This window comes from Phoca vitulina, unplaced genomic scaffold, assembly GCF_004348235.1.
Source record: "Phoca vitulina isolate PV1807 unplaced genomic scaffold, GSC_HSeal_1.0 scaffold2, whole genome shotgun sequence".
Lineage (NCBI taxonomy): Eukaryota > Metazoa > Chordata > Mammalia > Carnivora > Phocidae > Phoca > Phoca vitulina.
The window spans coordinates 44,374,505-44,395,924 of record NW_022589705.1 but is presented as its reverse complement, the minus strand read 5'-3'; the positions used below and the strand labels follow the sequence as shown (position 1 = coordinate 44,395,924).

The 21,420-nt window shown below is 36.7% G+C and overlaps 1 protein-coding gene across 2 annotated transcripts in view; it reads right to left on the bottom strand.

The window, feature by feature from the left end:
• ANKRD13C (ankyrin repeat domain 13C) overlaps positions 1–21,420 on the bottom strand; it is a 97,165-nt gene that overhangs the window by 5,279 nt on the left and 70,466 nt on the right. For both annotated transcript variants that reach the window (XM_032426170.1, XM_032426162.1), the window contains 3 exons: positions 11,779–11,858; positions 10,429–10,527; positions 7,410–7,510 (listed from right to left, as the gene is read on the bottom strand). In XM_032426170.1, the coding sequence (XP_032282061.1) occupies positions 7,410–7,510; positions 10,429–10,527; positions 11,779–11,858 (280 nt within the window). The remainder of the gene's footprint in view (positions 1–7,409; positions 7,511–10,428; positions 10,528–11,778; positions 11,859–21,420) is intronic.

The window sequence follows — 21,420 nt, the reverse complement described above, 5'->3', positions numbered from 1 at the left end:
ATTCCACCAGTCTTTTTTGTTTTTCTTGGGCCAAAGAGACACATACATTTGTACTTTTTGCATTCTGACATCTTTTCTATTCATATTATAGCATATATACTATTCTGACTCTGAGCTGATTTATTTTCATTCTAAAGCAAGAGAAATACATTAATCCCTTTTGTTTTAAAATACTAAATACAATCCATCACTTAAATATATGCGATAAAAAGTCTCATCAGAATTGGAGTAGTATCATGCCAACACAGCCTCACATTTTTTTTACATAAAATACATTTCTCACTGAAATTATAGTGAAATCTGACATTAAAAATGGCCAAATACTTTAATCACTCTCCTTAGTTTTATCCCTAATAAGAGTTTTTAGAAAGAGCACAAATCAGAAAACTTGGTTTCTGATTCCTATAAAACATTTAATTCATGGTCCTCAGGGATTTCACCTACAAAATAAACAACTGTAAAGCTTCCTTTAAAACCCTGAAATGATTCTATGGAAGCTAAGGTGAGTGTTTGTCTAGAATAACGGTAAAGAGTAAATTAATTTTTACATGGCTAGTATTTTACTGCAGAAAGTAATATTCTTCTGAAAAAAAAAAAAAAAACCACACACAAAAATCTACATAAAGATTACAGAGTTCCCAGTTATTTCGGGGGGGGGGAATCATCCATTTGTGTATATTAGTAACAAACACTGTTCTAATTCAGGGGTCAGCAAAGTAAGGCCCATTGCCTGGCCTGTTTTTGTAAGGTCTATGAGCTAACAAAAGATCTTACATTTTTTTTTTTTTTTTTTTTTTTAAGATTTTATTTATTTATTTGACAGAGACAGAGACAGCGAGAGCGGGAACACAAGCAGGGGGAGTGGGAGAGGGAGAAGCAGGCTTCCCGCTGAGCAGGGAGCCCGATGTGGGGCTCGATCCCAGGACTCTGGGATCATGACCTGAGCCGAAGGCAGCCGCTTAACGACTGAGCCACCCAGGCGCCCCAAGATCTTACATTTTTTAATGGCTAAAAAAACACACACAAAAAATAGTATTTCGTGCGGATAAAATTACGTTAAGTTCAAACTCCAGTGTCCCTAAGTAAAATTTATTGGAACATAGGATGCTGTTCATTTACTTATTGTCTATGGCTGCTTTAAGTTTTCCAACAAGAATTAAGTAGTTGTGACAGAAACCATATGGCTGGGGCGCCTGGGTGGCTCAGTCGTTAAGCGTCTGCCTTCGGCTCAGGTCATGATCCTGGGGTCCTGGGATCGAGCCCCGCGTTGGGCTCCCTGCTCTGCGGGAAGGCTGCTTCTCCCTCTCCCACTCCCCCTGCTTGTGTTCCCTCTCTCGCTGTGTCTCTCTGTCAAATAAATAAATTAAAAAAAAAAAAAACCCATATGGCCCGCAAAGCCTAAAATATTTACTATCCTTCAGAAAGTTAATGACCCATATTAGGCATTGGAAACAAGGGAACAAAACAAGTGACCAAGAGGAAAAAATCATGCATTTATGGAGATTATATTCTGGTTGGGAGACCTAGTAAAGAAGTAAAAAGTATCTGTGACTAAGTATACAGACAAAAGTAAAGCATGGTAGTGTGAAAGGAGTCTCAGTATTGGGGTAAGAGCTCTTAATAGGGTGGTCGTAAGAAAACCTCAATAAAGTGACCTTTCAGCAAAGACCTGAGGTATGAACCATACAGTTGTCTAGAGCAAAAAAATCCCAAGTGGGGGGAACAAGTACAAACGCCCTGAAAAAGAAAGTGTCTGGTGTATACTGGGAACAGTTAAGAGACCAGTGTGGCTAACAGCCAAGTGAAGGGGAGATGAACAGGAGGAGGGGTCAGGGGAGAGATAGACACTCAGATCACATGGGGTTTAGATCAAAAAGTCTTTGGCTATTTATTTCTCTGGATGAAATGGAAAACCAATGGAAGGCTGTGAGCAGAGCAGTAACATGCTTTGGCTGAAGTTTTAGCCAATGTAATGAGAATACAATGTAGGCTGACAAGAGTAAGAGGAGAGATGTGCTCCTGAAGGAGCAGCAAGACAGGCAGGAAGAAAACCAAGAGAGAACTCTATCAAAGAAGTCAGAGGAAATCTGAAGAAAAACTATCATTCACTGGGACAAGGACTCTACAAAAAGAGAGTCAAATCTTGGTAACAGAAAAGTATCCAGTAGATTTAACAACATGAATACCAAAAATAAACATAGTAAGAGTGGAAGCGATAAAGAGAATGTGCAATGAGCAGCTGGGTTGTTTCTAGTTCGTGGCTATTACAAATAAATTTGACCCATGATGAGTGATCCAGTTTTCCCACATCTGCACAAACATTTGGTGTTGTCACATGTTTTATTTTAGCCATTCTGTTAGGTGTATAAAGTGATATTGTGGTTTTAATTTGCATTTCCCTAATGGTTAATAATACTGAACATTGTTCATGTGCTTATTTTCCATTTATATATCCTCTTTGGTAAAATGTCTGTGTTTTTTGCTCTTTTCTAATGGGCCTGTTTGTTCTGTTATTGATGAGTTTTAAAAGTTCTTGTGTTTTCTTTCTTTTAATTGGTCTTTCACAGAGCAGTCTCCACTTTTGATGAAGTCCAATTCGTTGATTTTTCTTTTTATATAGATCATGCTTATGGTGTGAAGTCTAAGAAGTCTTTGCTTAAACCGATATCCCTAAGGCTTTTTCTGTTTATTTCCTAAAAGTGTTATAGTTTTACATTTAACATTTAAATTCAAGTCTCTGTTCCATTTTCAGTTAATTTCTATATAAACTGCAGGACTTAGGTAGAGGTTCCTTGTTTTGCCTTTGGATGTCCAATTGCTCCAGCATCATTTGTTGAAAAGGCTGTCTTTCCTCCACTGAACAGTTATTGCATCTTTATAAAAAATTAGTTGTACATATTTATGAGGGTCTATCTCTGGATTCTCTGTTCCGTTATTTTTGATTTATATGTTCATCCCCCAGCCTATACCACACAGTCCTGATTACTATAGCTATATAATAAATACTGAAATTGAGTAGACTACTCACATTTTATTCTTCATTTTCAAAATTGTTTTGGCTATTGTTGTGGGCTGAATTCTTTCCCTTCCAAGAAATATATGTTCTAGTCCTAACTTCTAGTACTTCAGAATGTGACCTTTTTTGCAGATAGGGTCTGCAATTTGCAGAAGTAATCAAGTTAAAAGCCATTATAGTGGTCCCTAATCCAATGGCCAGTGTCCTTACAAAAGGGGGGGGAATTTGGAGACACACAGCAAGAACATCATGTGAAGATGAAGGCAAAGACTGGGGTGATTCTTCTATAAGCCAAGGAAAATCGTCAGAATCTAGGGGAGAGGCATGGATAGCCTCAGAAGGCTCTGAAAAAGAGCTCAGATTTCTAACCTCCAAAACCATGAGAAAATAAATTTGTTGTTTAAGCCACTCAGTTTGTGGTATTCTGTTATGGCACTCCCATAAAACTAATACAGATATTCTAGATTCTTTGCCTTCCCATGTAAATTTTAAAATAATCTTGTCTATATCTACAAAAAAAAATATTACTGGGATTGTGACAAGAACTGTGTTAAACCTATATAGTAATTTGGGGAGAATTAACATCTTTCTTAAGATGTTATTAACATCTATGTTGAATTTTCCAATCAATGAGCATGGTATATCTCTCCATTTGTTTAGATCTTCCTTTCATTTCCTTCATTAGTGTTATACAATTTTCAACATACAAATAATGTACGTTTAGTTAAAATTATGCCTAAGTATTTTTTTAGCAATTGTAAAAGTACTTAATATTTAAATTTTGGTGTCTATGTGTTCAATGCTGGTATACAGAAATATACTATTGATTCTTACATGTTTAATTTGTATCCTGCCATCTTGCAGAACTCATTAATTCTAGTTTTTGGTAGAATCGTTGGGATTTCTACTTACAGAATCATGTCTCTTGCAAACAGAGAAGGTTTTCTTTCTTTCTGCTCTGAATGCCTTTTTCTCCCCCTTTCATTCCTTATTGTACTTATTATCCTTTTGATTTCTGCAGGGCCTGTAGTGCTAGCCCATTTCATTCCTTATATTGATAATTTGTGTTTTCTCCCTTTTTATCACTCTTGCTGCAAATTTGTTGATTTTATCAATCTTTTCAAAGAACCAGCTCTTTGCTTCATTGATGTTCTAGATTTGTTTTGTTTTCTCTTTCCCTGATTTCTACTCTATTCGTTCTTTCTGTTGGTTTTAGGTTTATTTTGCTCTTCTTTTTCTACTGTTGTCTAGTATGATTCTATTATGGTTGATTTTTTTACTCTTTTACAACTATTGAGGTTTGTTTTATGGACCAGGATATGGCCTATCTTGGTATATCTTCCATAGGCACTTGAAAAGAATGTGTATTTAGCTAATGTTGGGTAAATGCAAATTAGGTGCTTTAGTTTATGGTGTTGTAAAGATATTGTATATCCATGCTGATTTTCTGTCTAGTTGTTATATCAACTGTCTCCAATTATAATTGTAGATTTTTCTTTCATTTCTTTCAGTTTCTGTTTTACCTGTCTTGTAGCTCTTTTGTTTGGTGCATATACATTTAGAATTGCTATTCTTCATGAATTGATCCTTTTATCATTATATAATATCCCTATCTGTCTCTGGTAATTTTTTTTGCTCTGAAATCTACTTTATCTAACATTAAGAGAGCTAGTCCTGTTACCCTTTGATTAATGTTTAAATGAAACATTCTTTTCCATCCTTTTGCTTTCAATATCATATTTGAAGGCAGTTTCTTGAAGAGAATATATATTTGGGTCATGTTTTTTAATCTGTTTTGCCAATTTCTACCTTTTAAATAGTCTATTTAGACTACTTACATTTAATGGAATTATATACATATTAAGACTTAAGTCTGACATTTTATTTTTTTACTTGTCTCTGTTTTTCATTTCTTTGTTTTCTTTTCTTACCTTCCTATAAGTTACTTGACTATTTTAGAATTTCATTTTCATTTCATTTATCTAGTGTTTTTGAATGTACCTCTTTGTATAGCTTCTTTAGCTATATATTATATATATGTGTGTGTGTGTGTACGCATATAAAATGTATCACAGTCTTCTAGTGTCATCATTTTAGAAGTTCAAGTGAAGTAGAAAAACTCTATCTCCCTTTATGTCCCTTCATCTTCTCCCCTTTACAAAAAAATTGCACATAGAAAGTAACAATGAAGATATAAAATTAGACTTTCAAGTAGCCAAGCTATGAAAAACAAAGATTAAAGGCAAGTGCTGGGTAGGGAAGAGTTAAAGGGGTTATTTTATTTAGTTGGTTGAATTTTAAAGGAGAAAGACCTGAACAAAGCCTAACAGCTAAGAGAGAAAAAGCAGTAGAGAAGGGAGTTTGAAGATAAAAGAAAAATACGGGGAGAGCAAGGTTCTTAAAAGAGATGCGAGAACAGATCCATAGTATAAATGAAGAGATTATTCAAGCTAAGAAGAGGGGTACCACTTCCACTGAGATAGGAAAGATAAAGGAAAAGGTGGGACTTGGGACAAAAAAGTCTGTATGGGGGCTTGGGAGTAATAGGGAGGTCTCATTTCTGATTGTCTTTTTTTGTAACTAAGGAAGCAAAAATCATCTGCTTAGACTGTGGAAGGAAGTAGTGGGAGAAGCTGGGGACTGGTAAAAGAGGTTCAAATTTAGCCTTTGAGTAGAATGGAAGGAGAAGCAAAAAGAGAAAAGATTATTCATAATTAGCATTTAAAGCTCTGGCTGATTTTGAAAACATAATTATCTTAACAATTTCTAAATTTTTATAATTTTCCCTTCAATTGTATTTTTAAGCCTGAGCACAGAAACAGAAATGGTGGAAGATTAAACAGACCCAGGGCTAGAGTTTTACAGGGTTAATTCAAAAGAAGGACAAAAAGACAAAACAGAGAAAGATAAATTCCCAATAACTTTAGTATGTAAGCAAAAGATTATCAATCCCTTGTTAAGAATGTGGTTCTACATTAGAGAAATGCCTGCAAAGAAGTATTGTAGACTTTTTTTTTCCTTTTCACATAATCAAAATATTTCTTTTGCATACAAATCTATGTATTGTGGGGTTTGACTGGGGTTTAGGACTTAAATAGATATTTTGGGACTTAAACAGATGTGAATGCTGGGATAGTTTGAAACTCTCATATATTCAATCCCTGCCCACTATTTTAGTTTGGCACTTTAAATACAGTACCTAGAAGAGAGTCCAATGCTTCAACTATTTTCTGGTTATAGAAAATTACAGTGGGATTTTAGCTTCTGCAGAAATGATCACTTAATGATCCCGACCCATAACTCAAACACACATCTCTTGATTGCTTAGTTTTCAAATCAGTTCTGGTGTTGTAAAGATATTGTATATCTATGCTGATTTTTCTTCAAGTAGACACCGGGTTTCCAGTACTTTTTCATCACAAAGGGAATCTATAGTGACATTCTGAAATGTTTTAAAATCCACTTTAACCCACAAAATGCTTATTTCCAAGTTTGTAAAGTTGAAAAGGTCATGTTTGCTTTTTAGCAATGAAAGCATTATTTCTGTGAGAAAAGCATTTTGGCCTAATTATTCTGAAATGTGGTTTCAGTAACATTGACTAAAAAGTAAAATCCATCTGAGAGATTAAATAAAGGTTAAATTTACTATATATTTATTTTTCTCTCCCACTGGAATGTAAACACTAAGAGGGCAGACACTTTTACTGTCTGTCTCACCCCTAGAAAAGCATCTGGCATACAGCAAGCACTGATGAAATATTTGGTGACATATTTAATACCATCCAAATAGAGTATGGGTGGTAGTAAAGGCTCTCCTCAAGCTTAATGCTAAATCTAAGCCTAAACTCCTAAAGAATCTTTTAATAGTCTCTTGTTCCCAGTTTTCTGATATACTTAGATAAATATGCACAAAAATGGGAGCTTACTGTTCTTAAAGATCATTGCTTAAGATGAAGTTAAGTTTAAACATTTAAGACTGAAAAATAAAATATATGAGTATCACTTTACCTATGAACAGTGACTGTTGATCCCAGAAACATCCTCACTGTTTAGAAACTCAAAAATCTGCTAAAAATTTGGGCTAAAATCCAGTCTCCCTATTTGACATTAGAAAACATTATCACAGTGCATTATAAGTTCATCCATATCCTCTCGTATGAAATATTTGCATATCCCTTACATTTAACTTAAATCCAGTAGAATTAGAACTCTCATCGGGCACTTTACATATTTGATAAAACATGAATCTTGATCCATGTATTCACAGAAAAACTTTATAAAAATCTAAGCAACTAGAAAATCATTTTCCTTCAAAACACATTTCTTATTAAATGTTAGTAAACAGCTCCATATTTCTAATAGACACTGAAATTACATGTAAATTTTGTCTTACCTAGTTTTACAGGAAAGCCTGGAGGAAGCTTCATCTGAACAAATTCTCTAAGCTTGTTAAAGTGCTTGAAGGGAGCTATTACTTCCAAAACATTCAATAATCTGAAAAATGGAAGGAGAAAAAAAAATGTTATCATTTTTCAAACTGATTTCTTTATATCCTTATGTTGTTTTATAACTACATGCATCAAACTCAGACAGTAGTATTGACTTCTAGATGTTAAGGATGAGGAAATGTCACCTCCTTCCTCCTGATTTTTTGTTTTATTACCGTGTTTACTGTGTTAAAGTTTACAACATTTACATTTGATTGTAAAGCCATAATTTCCACAGTTGTTTGATTTTAGATCTATTTTTAAATGAAAAGGCTTATACCCATGTTCTTCCTGAGGTCTACACAGTCCTGACTTCTTTAATCAGTCTCACTGGGTAGCTAAATTTCATGGTCAATTTTATATGTGTGAAGGGCTCTTATATTCTTTGTATTCCTTGATTTCTTACAGATTTCATAAATGAGTTTCTTTTTTGCATATTTAAAGGGAAATTTGGCTGGCATTAAATTTCAGTTTATGCTTCTTTCCCTCTGAATTATAATTTCATAATGTCTCCCAGAATTCAGTATTACATTAGCCTTTAACTGTACCTTCTTTCATCTCTTAGTTGAATGGATTTCATCTTCAAGTAGTAGTATTTTTCTTTCAAAATGGACCCATATGACTGCTATATTTTTGAATTCTTCTACGTTTTCTTCAATTGCCTTGATATCTAAATGACATCTTAGCCAGATATACTACCTGATCACATTTTCTTTGTCTCAGAAATGTAAAGATGTGAAAAAATGTAAAGCCAGGTTTTTACCTCTTTTTTGCCTGAATGCCTTTGGATTTCTTTATTAACAATCAAAGTCCAATAGTTTAATCAGGATAATTATTGTTACTAATCATTCTTAGATTTTTCTTAGAACCTAATGTTATGCTACAGATTCAGTTTTTCCTTACAGAGAAATTTTTACCCTACTTTGAATACTATTTTGGTTACATTTTGGAGGCTTTCTATATAAGTGGATCACCAATGATCCTTATGTTGAACCCTCTTTGTCCTCCATAAATACTGCTTCTCTAATTCCTTTAAACTTTTTTCATTAAATTCACTATGAGCTATCAAATTTTATTTTTCAGCCACATCTTTTGTGTTCACTGTTGTTTCTAATGTATTTGTTCTGCAATAGTGTTATTTAGTGCTTAATTTATTTCCTTAGCTTTATAATCTCCTTTTCATTTCATTCTATTATCGTATCATCTCATCTAGAATGACCTAGTTTACTTATTTCACACTTTTTACGTTTTTCCATAGCATTTACAAGGAATTTTCTTCTGTTTTTGACCTGTGTTTTATTCTAGAATGAATATTTTGTCTGGCTCTTACAAGCTATGTTTCTTGGTTTTTTCAGAACGTTATAAAGGCCACATTTTATAAATTCTAATGTACCCATTTTTTTCACATATTAACTGTGAAATTGGGATAACTCATAAAATTGATAGCATCTTACAATTAGCCACATTTTTCTTCTTTATTAGAACTTAAAACTGGTGATTCTTGAGTCAGCTGGATCCAAGATAGGATGAATTATGCAGATTTGTAGGTATGGCTAAATGCCTTTCCCACATCTTCTCACAACTATCAATCTTCCTCTCTAATCTACAGATTGAGAGCTGTATAGCTCATTCTACCCATTTTTCTAAATTCTGGTTACTGAGGAGTATGAGACATGTATATCTTTTGTAGAAAATGAGTCCTTCTTTCTTCCGTGATAATTAATATACTAGGCTAGATTAGAAGGGGAAGAAACTAAGAAGGAAAAATAGCCTGGTGCTTCAATTTATCCCCTACTTTAGAGGGAGCCTGAAGTTAAAGTTCTGTCAGTCAGCTGCCCCTACCCACCACTCCCATTCCACCCATCTCTCCAAACTGTATTTTTTTTTTAGAGGGAGAGGCAGACAGAAAGGGAGGAAGAGAACTTTAAGCAGGCTCCACACCCAGCGCAGAGTCCAACACAATGAGGGGCTCATTCTCATGACCCTGAGATCATGACCTGAGCTGAAATCAAGAGCGGATGCTTAACCAACTGAGCCACGCAGGTGCCCCACAAATTGGATTTTTTTAAATGAACATCTGATGAGCACAGGTTTGAAAGGATATATTCAAGATGTTCAGTACTGTTTACAGTGGTGACAAGCTATAATCAAAATGTTTATCAGTAGGGGAATGATAAAATAAAGGACAGTACATCAATACTACAAAATACCAAGGGAAGAAGAAAAAGAGATAAAAATGTAATTATTGTGAGAACTCCAAGATACACTCATTTTTAAAAGAAAAAATGAAACTCACAGAATAAAAATGTAACTATTCCTCAATCTTATTAAAAAAAAAAAAAAGGGGAGGGGTGACTGGGTGGCTCAGTCGTTAAGCATCTGCCTTTGGCTCAGGTTATGATCCCGGGGTCCTGGGATCGAGCCCTGCATCAGCCTCCCTGCTCGGCGGGAAGCCTGCTTCTGCCTCTCCCACTCCCCCTGCTTGTGTTCCCTCTCTCGCTATGTCTCTATCTGTCAAATAAATAAAATATTTTTTTTAATTAATTAAAAAAAAAAGGCAAAAACACACAAAAATCTAGACAAAAATACCCCAGTTATTCAACTATTAACTATTAGTGAGGTAAAAGTAAACTCATTTTTATTCTGTAAACTTCCATGCTGTTAGATTTTTTATAATAAGCATGGATTCATTTACTACTTTTATAATTTTAAAAAACTTCAAAAATTTATCTGGTTAAAATAGTAAAAATGCTAATAATTTGTGAAATAGAAATTGTCTAGAAGGGTGCATGAACTATCAAATCAATGGCTATTTGCTTTTTCATTTCAAAGGACTCAAATGCAACACTCAGATGCAAATATTATTACAGCCTTTAGGGTTTCTTAGTTTCTTTCATAAACTTGTATAGTTAGTAACAAACTTACAACTCTATTCCCAAGGGAAATTCCTGGCTCATGGCTATTGTGGCTTTAAATGTTTTCTTGCTCTCTTTGCACACCAGTTCTCTTCCCAGATGAGGAGCTCTAAAATGGGAAAAAAACAAAAAAATTAGGAAACCTTTTCTACATGCTACCATCTTCCTATGAAGAATCTGTCCTCTTCTAATGACATCATTAATAAATTAATTTTCCTTACTCTGTATAGAAATAAATTTATTATGCTAAAAGGACTTAAAATGTGTAAGAAACGAGATAGGGGTAACAAAAAAAGAAAATAACATAAGGTAAAAGTTCAGAAAAAATGATCAAAGTCAACAAGTTTCATATTAAATATAATTTTAATAATCACTATTTTTAGGAATAAAGCAAATTTCTAGAAAAAGTAAAGTTGAAAAATATTGTATATCTCTAAAATCACTTATTCAATTCAATCTCTTTTACTGTCTATACTTCTTAGCACTGACCAGTAAGAAGTAAAGAATAAAAAATTCTATATAAACTATAGACTATTATAAGCTGGAAACATTTGGGAGAAGTTAGAAAAGTATAATAATAATCCTTAAATATTAAAAAAAAAAGTCATGACAACTTCTTCCTAATCATGGAAGTAGGTAATATTTTATTCTCCACCAAAAGGAAAAAAGATTTCTATAAATAACTGTACCTTTTTTGATAGGGCTGGCTAGAAAAAAATCTATTTATTCATTCAAAATAAACCATTTGTTCACTCATCATCCTTTTATTCAGTAAGTATTTACTACATACAAACCATGTGATGTAATAGGTACTCTAGTAAGGATCAGTCATATAACATTAAGGAAGGTCTTATGTAAAGATGGCGAGAAGAGGTCTGGCACAGGCTGAAACAGATAGTGACAGGGGATGAGCTTAGAAAGGCAAAGAGTAGAAAACCAGTGAATGGCTTTACCCGCCATGCTAAAGACGGAGGATAATAACAAAATATAAAAGTTCACATATAATAGAAAAACTCCAGCAACTGCAGTGGGAAATTCCTCACATTATATTTTCTTAGAATAATGTGCTGTTAAGTTTTTTGGGTTGTATAAAATGGCAGCAAGCATGTAAAAAGAAGGTTCCACAACTTATTCAAATGTAACTGGGGTTGCTTCTCTCCCTCATCACACTTAATCCATATATTACAAGATAAAAGAATTACTTCAGACAAAACTATACTAAAAATTCTTTCTAAAATAATTTTACACCTAAATATTCACATTTTTACAAACCTTTCTTTCTAAAAACCAGTGAACAAAAAAAACAAAAACAACAACAAAAACCCTATTTTCCAAAATAAAATAAAACAAAAAAACTTACTTTCCATTTTCAGCAGATATATATTCTTCCCATGTAATGGTGTTCTGAGGAGGAGGGGTAAGGGACTGTCTTCGAACCGGCTGCCAGAATATAAAAAAACAAAGAGCGAGAGAGAGGGAGAAAAAAAGGAAAATGACATATTTTTAAAGACATAAAAGATGCAATAAACTATGTAAATTACTAATGTACTTAAATTAAATCTCTTCAATATAACGCTTTAAGGAATTGCTTCCGAGATAATTCCATGGTGATTTAAGCTCTATCGGTAAGATTTATTATCAATTTTTTTTCTAAATCTCAAATCAGACAAGTATCAAAGTAATAAAGTCCATTAATTCAATGGTTTTTTTTTTTTTTAATTTTATTATGTTATGTTAGTCATCATACAATACATGTTTTTGATGTGATCCACGATCCATTGTTTTCGTATAACACCCAGTGCTCCATGCAGTACGTGCCCTCCTTAATATCCATCACCGGGCTAACCAATCCCCCCTCCCCCCTCCCCTCTCCCCTCTAAAACCTTGTTTGTTTCTCAGAGTCCATAGTCTCCCATGGTTCATCTCTCCCTCCAATCCGCCCCCCCCCCATTTTTCCCTTCCTTCTCCTAATGTCCTCCATGCTATTCCTTATGTTCCACAAATAAGTGAAACCATATGATAATTGACTTCCTCTGCTTGACTTATTTCACTTAGCATAATCTCCTCCAGTCCCATCCATGTTGATGCAAAAGTTGGGTATTCATCTTTTCTGATGGCTGAGTAATATTCCATTGTATATATGGACCACATCTTCTTTATCCATTCATCTGTTGAAGGGCATCTCGGCTCTTTCCACAGTTTGGCTATTGCGGACATTGCTGCTATGAACATTGGGGTGCATAGGGCCCTTCTTTTCGCTACATCTGTGTCTTTGGGGTAAATACCCAGTAGTGCACTTGCTGGGTCATAGGGTAGCTCTATTTTTAAATTTTTGAGGCACCTCCACACTGTTTTCCAAAGTGGCTGTACCAACTTGCATTCCCACCAACAGTGTAAGAGGGTTCCCCTTTCTCCACAACCTCTCCAACATTTGTTGTTTCTTTCCCTGTCCATTTTTGCCATTCTAACTGGTGTAAGGTGGTATCTCAGTGTGCTTTTGATTTGGATTTCCCTGATGGCTAATGATGATGAACATTTTTTCATGTGTCTGTTAGCCATTTGTATGTCTTCTTCAGAGAAGTGTCTTTTCATATCTTCTGCCCACCTTTTGACTTGATTATTTGTTTTTTGGGTGTTGAGTTTAAGAAGTTCTTTATAGATCTTGGATACCAGCCCTTTATCTGTAGTGTCATTTGCAAATATCTTCTCCCATTCTGTGGGTTGCCTCTTTGTTTTGTTGACTGTTTCCTTTGCTGTGCAAAAGCTCTTTATCTTGATGAAGTCCCAAAAGTTCATTTTTGCTTTTGTTTCACTAGCTTTTGGAGATTTTTTTTTTTTTTTTTTTAAGTTTTTTATTTATTAATTGAGAGAGAGAGAATGAGAGAGAGAGAGCATGAGAGGGTGGAGGGTCAGAGGGAGAAGCAGACTCCCTGCTGAGCAAGGAGCCCGATGCGGGACTCGATCCTGGGACTCCAGGATCATGACCTGAGCCGAAGGCAGTTGCTTAACCAACTGAGCCACCCAGGCGCCCTGGAGATGTATCTTCAAAGAAGTTGCTGTGGGCGATGTCAAAGAGGTTACTGCCTATGTTCTCTTCTAGGATTTTGATGGATTCCTGTCTCACATTGAGGTCTTTCATCCACTTTGAGTTTATCTTTGTGAATGGTGTTAGAGAATGGTCGAGTTTCATTCTTCTGCATGGGGCTGTCCAATTTTCCCAGCACCATTTATTGAAGAGACTGTCTTTTTTCCATTGCATGCTTTTTCCTGCTTTGTCAAAGATTATTTGACCATAATAATTTGAGTTGAGGGTCCATATCTGGGTTCTCTATTCTATTCCATTGGTCTATATGTCTGTTTTTCTGCCACTACCATGCTGTCTTGGTGATCACAGCTTTGTAATCTAGCTTGAAATCGGGCAACGTGATGCACCCAGCTTTGTTTTTCTTTTTCAACATTTCCTTGGCGATTCGGGGTCTTTTCTGATTCCATACAAATTTTAGGATTGTTTGTTCCAGCACTTTGAAAAATGTCATTGGAATTCTGATCGGGATGGCGTTGAAGGTATAGATTGCTCTGGATAGCATAGACATTTTAACAATGTTTATTCTTCTGATCCATAAGCATGGAATATTTTTCCATCTTTTTGTGTCTTCTTCAATTTCTTTCATGAGTGTTTTGTAGTTCCTAGAGTATAGATCCTTTACCTCTTTGGTTAGGTTTATTCCGAGGTATCTTATGGTTTTTGGTGCTATTGTAAATGGAATCGTTTCTCTAATTTCTCTTTCTACAGTTGCGTTGTTAGTGTATAAGAAAGCAACTGATTTCTGTGTGTTGATTTTGTATCCTGCCACATTACTGAATTGCGGGATGAGTTCTAGTAATTTGGCGGTGGAGTCTTTTGGGTTTTCCACATAAAGTATCATGTTGTCTGCGAAAAGAGAGAGTTTGACTTCTTTGCCAATTTGAATACCTTTTATTTCTTTTTGTTGTCTGATTGCTGTTGCTAGGACTTCTAATACTATGTTGAACAATAGTGGCGAGTGGGCATCCTTGACGTGTTCCTGATCTTAAGGGAAAGGCTCTCAGCTTTTCCCCATTGAGGATGATATTTGCTGTGGGTTTTTCATAGATGGATTTTATGAACTTGAGGAATGTTCCCTCTATCCCTATACTCTGGAGAGTTTTAATCAGGAAAGGATGTTGTATTTTGTCATATGCTTTTTCTGCATCAATTGAGAGGACCATATGGTTCTTCTCCCTCCTGTTATTAATGTGTTCTATCACATTGATTGATTTGCGAATTGTGAACCACCCTTGCATCCCGGGGATAAATCCCACTTGGTCGTGGTGGATGATCCTTTTAATGTATTGTTGGATCCTATTAGCTGGGATTTTGTTGAGGATTTTGGAATCCATATTCATCAGGGATATCGGTCTGAAATTCTCCTTTTTGATGGGGTCTTTGCCTGGTTTAGGGATTAAGGTAATGCTGGCCTCATAGAATGAGTTTGGAAGTTTTCCTTCTGTTTCTATTTTTTGAAACAGCTTCAGTAGAATAGGTATTACTTCTTCTTTGAATGTTTGGTAGAATTCCCCAGGGAATCCATCAGGCCCTGGACTCTTTGTTTTTTGGGAGGTTTTTGATCACTGCTTCAATCTCGTTACTGGTTATTGGCCTATTCAGGTTGTCAATTTCTTCCTGTTTCAGTCTTGGCACCTTACAGGTTTCCAGGAAGGCCTCCATTTCATCCAGATTGCTCAGTTTATTGGCATATAGTTGTTGATAATAATTTCTAATAATTGTTTCTATTTCCTTGATGTTAGTCGTGATCTCTCCCCTTTCACTCATAATTTTATTAATTTGGGTCCCTTCTCTTTTCTTTTGGATAAGTCTGGCCAGAGGTTTATCGATCTTATTAATTCTTTCAAAGAACCAACTTCTAGTTTCATTGATCTGATCTACTGTGTTTCTGGTTTCTAATTCATTGATTTCTGCTCTAATTTTAATTATTTCTCTTCTGATGCATGGCTTAGGCGTCGTTTGTTGCTTTTTCTCTAGTTCTTTAAGGCGTAGAGTTAGTTGGTGAATTCGGGATTTTTCTATTTTTTTGAGTGAGGATTGGATGGCTATGTATTTCCCCCTTAGGACCGCCTTTGCAGTATCCCATAGGTTTTGGACTGATGTGTTTTTGTTCTCATTGGTTTCCATGAATTGTTTAAGTTCTTCTTTGATTTCTTGGTTGACCCAAACATTTTTGAGCAGAGTGGTCTTTAGCTTCCAAGTGTTTGAATTTCTGCCAAATTTTTTCTTGTGATTGAGTTCCAGTTTTAGAGCATTGTGGTCTGAGAATATGCAGGGAATAATCTCAATCTTTTGGTATCGGTTGAGACCTGATTTGTGACCCAGTATATGGTCTATTCTGGAGAAAGTTCCATGTGTGCTCGAGAAGAAGGAGTATACTGTTGTTTTGGGGTGGAATGTTCTGTAAATATCTATGAGGTCCATCTGGTCCAATGTATCATTCAAAGCTCTTGTTTCCTTGTTGATTTTCTGCTTAGATGATCTGTCCATTGCTGAGAGTGGAGTACTGAGGTCTCCTACAATTAATGTATTGTTATCAATATGACTCTTTATTTTGGTTAACAGTTGGCTTATGTAGATGGCTACTCCCATGTTGGGGGCATAGATATTTACAATTGTTAGATCTTGTTGGATAGACCCTTTAAGAATGATACAGTGTCCTTCTGTGTCTCTTATTACAGACTTTAGTTTAAAATCTAATTTGTCTGATATAAGAATTGCTACCCCAGCTTTCTTCTGAGGTCCGCTGGCATGGAAGATGGATCTCCATCCCTTCACTTTCAGTCTGGATGTATCTTTAGGTTCAAAATGAGTCTCTTGTAGACAGCATATGGATGGGTCCTGTCTTTTTATCCAATCTGCAACCCTGTGCCGTTTTATGGGAGCGTTTAGGCCATTCACGTTGAGAGTGATTATTGAAAGATATGAATTAATTGTCATCATGTTGCCTGTGAAGATGTTGTTTTTATAGATTGTCCCTGTAAATTTCTGTTGTATATCACTCTTGGGGTCTTTCTCCTTTTATAGAACCCCCTTTAATATTTCTTGCAGGGCCGGCTTAGTGGTCACATATTCTTTCAGTTTCTGCCAGTCATGGAAGCTCTGCATCTCTCCATCCATTCTAAATGAAAGCCTTGCCGGATAAAGTATTCTTGGCTGCATGTTCTTCTCATTTAGTACGCTGAATATGTCTTGCCAGGCCTTTCTGGCTTGCCAGGTCTCTGTGGATAGGTCTGACGTTATTCTGATGTTCCTCCCTCTGTACGTAAGGAATCTCTTCCCCCTAACTGCCCTTAAGATGGTTTCCTTGGTTCTAAGATTTGCAAGTTTTACTATTACATGCCGGGGTGTTGGCCTGTTTTCCTTGATCTTGGGAGGGGTCCTCTCTGCCTCTAGGACTCCAATGTTTGTTTCATTCCCCAGATTAGGGGAGTTCTCAGCTATGATTTGCTCAAATACATCTTCTAGTCCTCTCTCTCTCTCCACTCCCTCCGGGATTCCAATTATTCTGATATTGGAACGCTTCATGGTGTCACTTATTTCTCTGATTCTATTTTCATGGATTCTGAGTTGTTTTTCCCTGGCCTCCTCTTTTCCCTTTTTATCTATTATATTGTCTTCCAGGTCGCTTCTTCTCTCTTCTGCCTCAGTTACCCTAGCTGTTAAGATTATCTAGATTGGATTGGATCTCATTGATAGCATTTTTAAGTTCTGCCAATTCACCTTTTATTTCTGCCCTTAGAGACTCTATGTTGCCATTAATTGATTTCTCCATTCTAGCCATTGTCTTCACAATTGCTAGCCTGAATTCCATCTCCGACATCTTGGTTATATCTGCATCCACTTGTAAATCTGCAGCATAAGTCATAATCTCTGAGTCTTTTCTGTTTTGGGGGCTCCTCCTCCTAGTCATTCTGTTGATGGGTGTTTGAGAGAATGTATAGAGTCCAAATTATTGACCAGAACCCAAGCAAGATGCACCTGTTTTCTTGGGACCTTAGGGTTGCTGGCCTCTTGTTTTCACAGCCTGTCTTCTGCAGGAGGGGCCTGCCACGCTGTTACTCAGGCAACCCTGTTCGGGCAGAGTTGCCCTGCGCCCCTGTGGCAGGGGATGGGCTCAGTGGGAATCAGTTTTTGGGGCTTTCCCTGGCGACTTTCCGCATCTCTTCCGCGAGTCAGAGCAGAAGAGACCATTTCCAGCCCTCTGCCTCAGAGCAGAGAGACCGCAGTCTGTTCTTCAGTGAGCTCTCCAGGCCACACTGTCTCCGTTTCTGTCCGTGCTGCTATAAACTGCAGCGGCCTGGGTTGTGCGCCCCTCCGCAGCGCTTCCAGTCCTGCCTCCAGGTCGGAGCACGTCTCTGCCCTTTGTGCTTCTAAAACCGCCAGCCGCTCCCAGTTCACATGCGCGCAACCCCGCCGCTCCGGGTTTCCACCCCGGGGGCTGCCCTAAAGTCCTTTCCCTGCCACTACCGGTCTGCGAGTCTGTGCCCGTCCCCAGCGAGCAAGGCTGTTGCTCACTGGCGGTGTAGGATCCCCACGGCCAGGCACCCTCCCGCTGCCGTTTATCCTCTGATATCTGCCTGGGGAATCACGGCTCCCCGCTTCGTACCTCAAAACTAACCGCCTGTGATATTCTGTTTGTAGAGATCCAGATCTTCTTACATCTCAGGCTGGTTTCGTGGGTGCTCAGAGTGGTCTGGTAGATAACCAGCTCAAATCCGGGGACCAGTTGAAATAGGGTCCCCTACTCCTCCGCCATCTTCCCCCCCCTCCTAATTCAATGGTTTAATCATCTAAGATGTTCCTGGCATTATGCCAGATGTTGAACATGGGAACTAAAGAGAAGTATAAAAACTAACCCTGACTTCAAGGAATTTACAGTTCAGAGTTGGAAAGAAGAAAAAGAAAAAAAACAACAACAACAACATACAGACATAACAGTCAGAAATATAAAGTATTATATGATTAAAGGCCAAATGAGCTTACAAAAAGCTGAGCAGTACAGAAGTTCAGGGAAAAAAGCAATCTTCTAAGGACAATAAATTGAGACTTAGGGATTGGGGCTAGGATTTAAATGAAAAAATAAAAAGAGTATTTTAGACAAGGAGAATTAATGGTAAAAAACACAAGTAGACTAATTTATGTGAAGTGGAAAATTCAAAAGGGAGATCAACAATAGTGATAAATGTCATGTGAGATTTTAAAACTTACATGTTGTCTTTGTTCAATATGAATTTGTATCACCACAGGATGAACTGGCAATAAGGAACTAAGGGAGTGGCAGTAGAAATTAAAAATTGCTAAGGAAAATTACCAAGACAAATTCATGGAACAAAAGTGCAATAAATGACTGACTGATATAAATAACAAGATAAACAGTTAACACTGGGAGAGGGTCCCATTCATAGTTTTGGATATTATAAGATGTTAATAGGCAGGATATTAGAGCTGTTAAAAATCAAGGATTTTTGAAGACAACAGAGCTGGAATCCCAGCTCCACTACCTGATAGTTGTGGGAATTTGGGCATTACATTTTCTTATGTCAATTTAGCTCACCTGCAAAATGTATGACCACCTATCTCATAGTTAAGAATTCAAGGCAATAACATATAGAAAGAGCATAATGCCTGGCACAGAATAAAGTATTCAGTAAATAACAGTCACGATTACATACTGTGAAGTTCCCAGAGGGCATTAACAAAAAGAAAAGGGAAGAAGTCAGAGTTAAAGATACGGGAATTCTCTGACTAGATTAAAAAAAGAGAGAGAGAGAAATCAGAGGGTTGATGACTAAGTCCTAAAAACAACATGCATTAGGGGTAGAAAAAAAGACAGAAAGGAGCCAGATATTAATATATAGGGAAAAAAGAAAAAACAGAGCATCAAGTTATCATGGAGGCCAAAAGACTGTTATATATCACAATACAAAGACTTTAAAGAGAAAGAAGCCTCAAAAAGGGCCATACATTTTTTTGGTTAGAAATGATTGAGATCTTTGAATAGCATCAGAAAGATCTGGGGAAAAAAAGGAACCTAACAATGTTTGAACATCAGGCAGTATGAAAGAAAACAATTCCATTCTTGAAAAGTTTTCAAAGAGACACACAGAAATTGGGTTGTAATCCAGAGTGATGGGGGCTATGATTAAGGGATCTAAAGGATGACATAAAATCACAGAGAAGGGGTTTCCGACCCAGACTGAGGTAGCCAAAGATAAGTGCCAGCAATCATGGTTCCTGAGCAGAGGAGTCTAAAAGAAAGAGAACAAAATAACCAGTTGAAGGAGACTGAGGAAAGCACAATAGTGTGAAAAGTCATGTGGTGTGCTGGAAAACTCCAAGTGTACTGTATCTACTTAGTATGAGTAGAATACATGAAGAGAAAGTAGTAAGATACAGGGGTAAGTAAGCAAGACAGAAATGAGAAAAAGTAGTTTGGATGGGTTTTGTGCATTGAGTAGATTGTATTTTACTTAGGAAGCAATGGACAAATATTTTGAGCAATATAATGTGTTTTTTAAAACACAAATTTTGGAGCCAGACTGATCAAACCCTGTCTTCGCCAATTACTAACTGAATTTGGACAAATTATTCAGCCTCTTTTGTCTCAGTTTAGTCAACTATATAACCTCACAGGGTCTGAGAAGATAAAAATGATTTGTTACTGGGATCAAGTCCCGCACTGGGCTCCTTGCTTAGCGGGGAGCCTGCTTCTCCTTTCTGCCTGCTTCTCCCTCTGCCTACCACTCCCCCTGCTTTTGTGCTCTCTCTCTCTTTCACACACACACACACACAAACACACAAAAGATTTGTTAAATATAAAGTACTTAATTTAAAATGGTGCCTGACAAGTAGTAATTACTCTATACATTTTAGCTACTGAGCACAGGCATTACACAGCTCAATCTGTTTCAGGCAGATCACTCTGACAGCAGTGTGTAAGTTACAAACTTATCTCAGTAATCCAAATGAGAAATGATAACGGCATGCTGTTTCAAAATGGAAGGAGAAAAACAGATTCAAGAAATCTTCAAGATTTTGTTTCTGACCAGACATAGGGTAAGGAAAGCTAAGAAGTCTAAGGACAAATTTCAGGTTGCTAGCTTGGGTAATGGTAGTAGATAATGGTGCCACCACTCAAGATAGAGAAAATAGGAAGGAGGAATAAAATTGTTTGATCAGATTTAAACATACTAAATTTTATTTTTATTTTTATTTACTTAAAGTAGGCTCCATGCCTAGCATTTAGCCCAACGTGGGGCTTGAACTCACAAGCCTGAAATCAAGACCTGAGTTCAGATCAAGAATTAGATGCTTACTAGATGTCCATCAACAGATGAATGGATAAAGAAGATGTGGTATGTATATATATATATATACACACACACACACACACACACACACACACACACACACAATGGAATATTATGCAGCCATCAAAAAATGAAATCTTGCCATTTGCAATGACATGGATGGAACTAGAGGGTATTATGCTAAGCGAAATAAGTCAATCAGAGAAAGATGATTATCATAGGATCTCACGGATATGAGGAATTTGAGAAACAAGACAGAGGATCACAGGGGAAGGGAGGGAAAAATGAAACAAGACGAAACCAGAGAGGGAGACAAACCATAAGAGAATCTTAATCTCAGGAAACAAACTGAGGGTTGCTGGAGTGGATGGGGGTGGGAGGTATGGAGTGGCTGGGTGATGGACACTGGGGAGGGTATGTGCTATGGTGAGCACTGTGAATTGTGTAAGACTGATGAATCACAGACCTGTACCCCTGAAACAAAGAATACATTATATGTTAATAAAAAAAAAGTCAGATGCTTAACAACTGAGCCACCCAGGAGCCCCTAAACCTACTAAATTTTAGATACTTATGTTTATCCAAGTGGAGTAGAAGAAAGCAC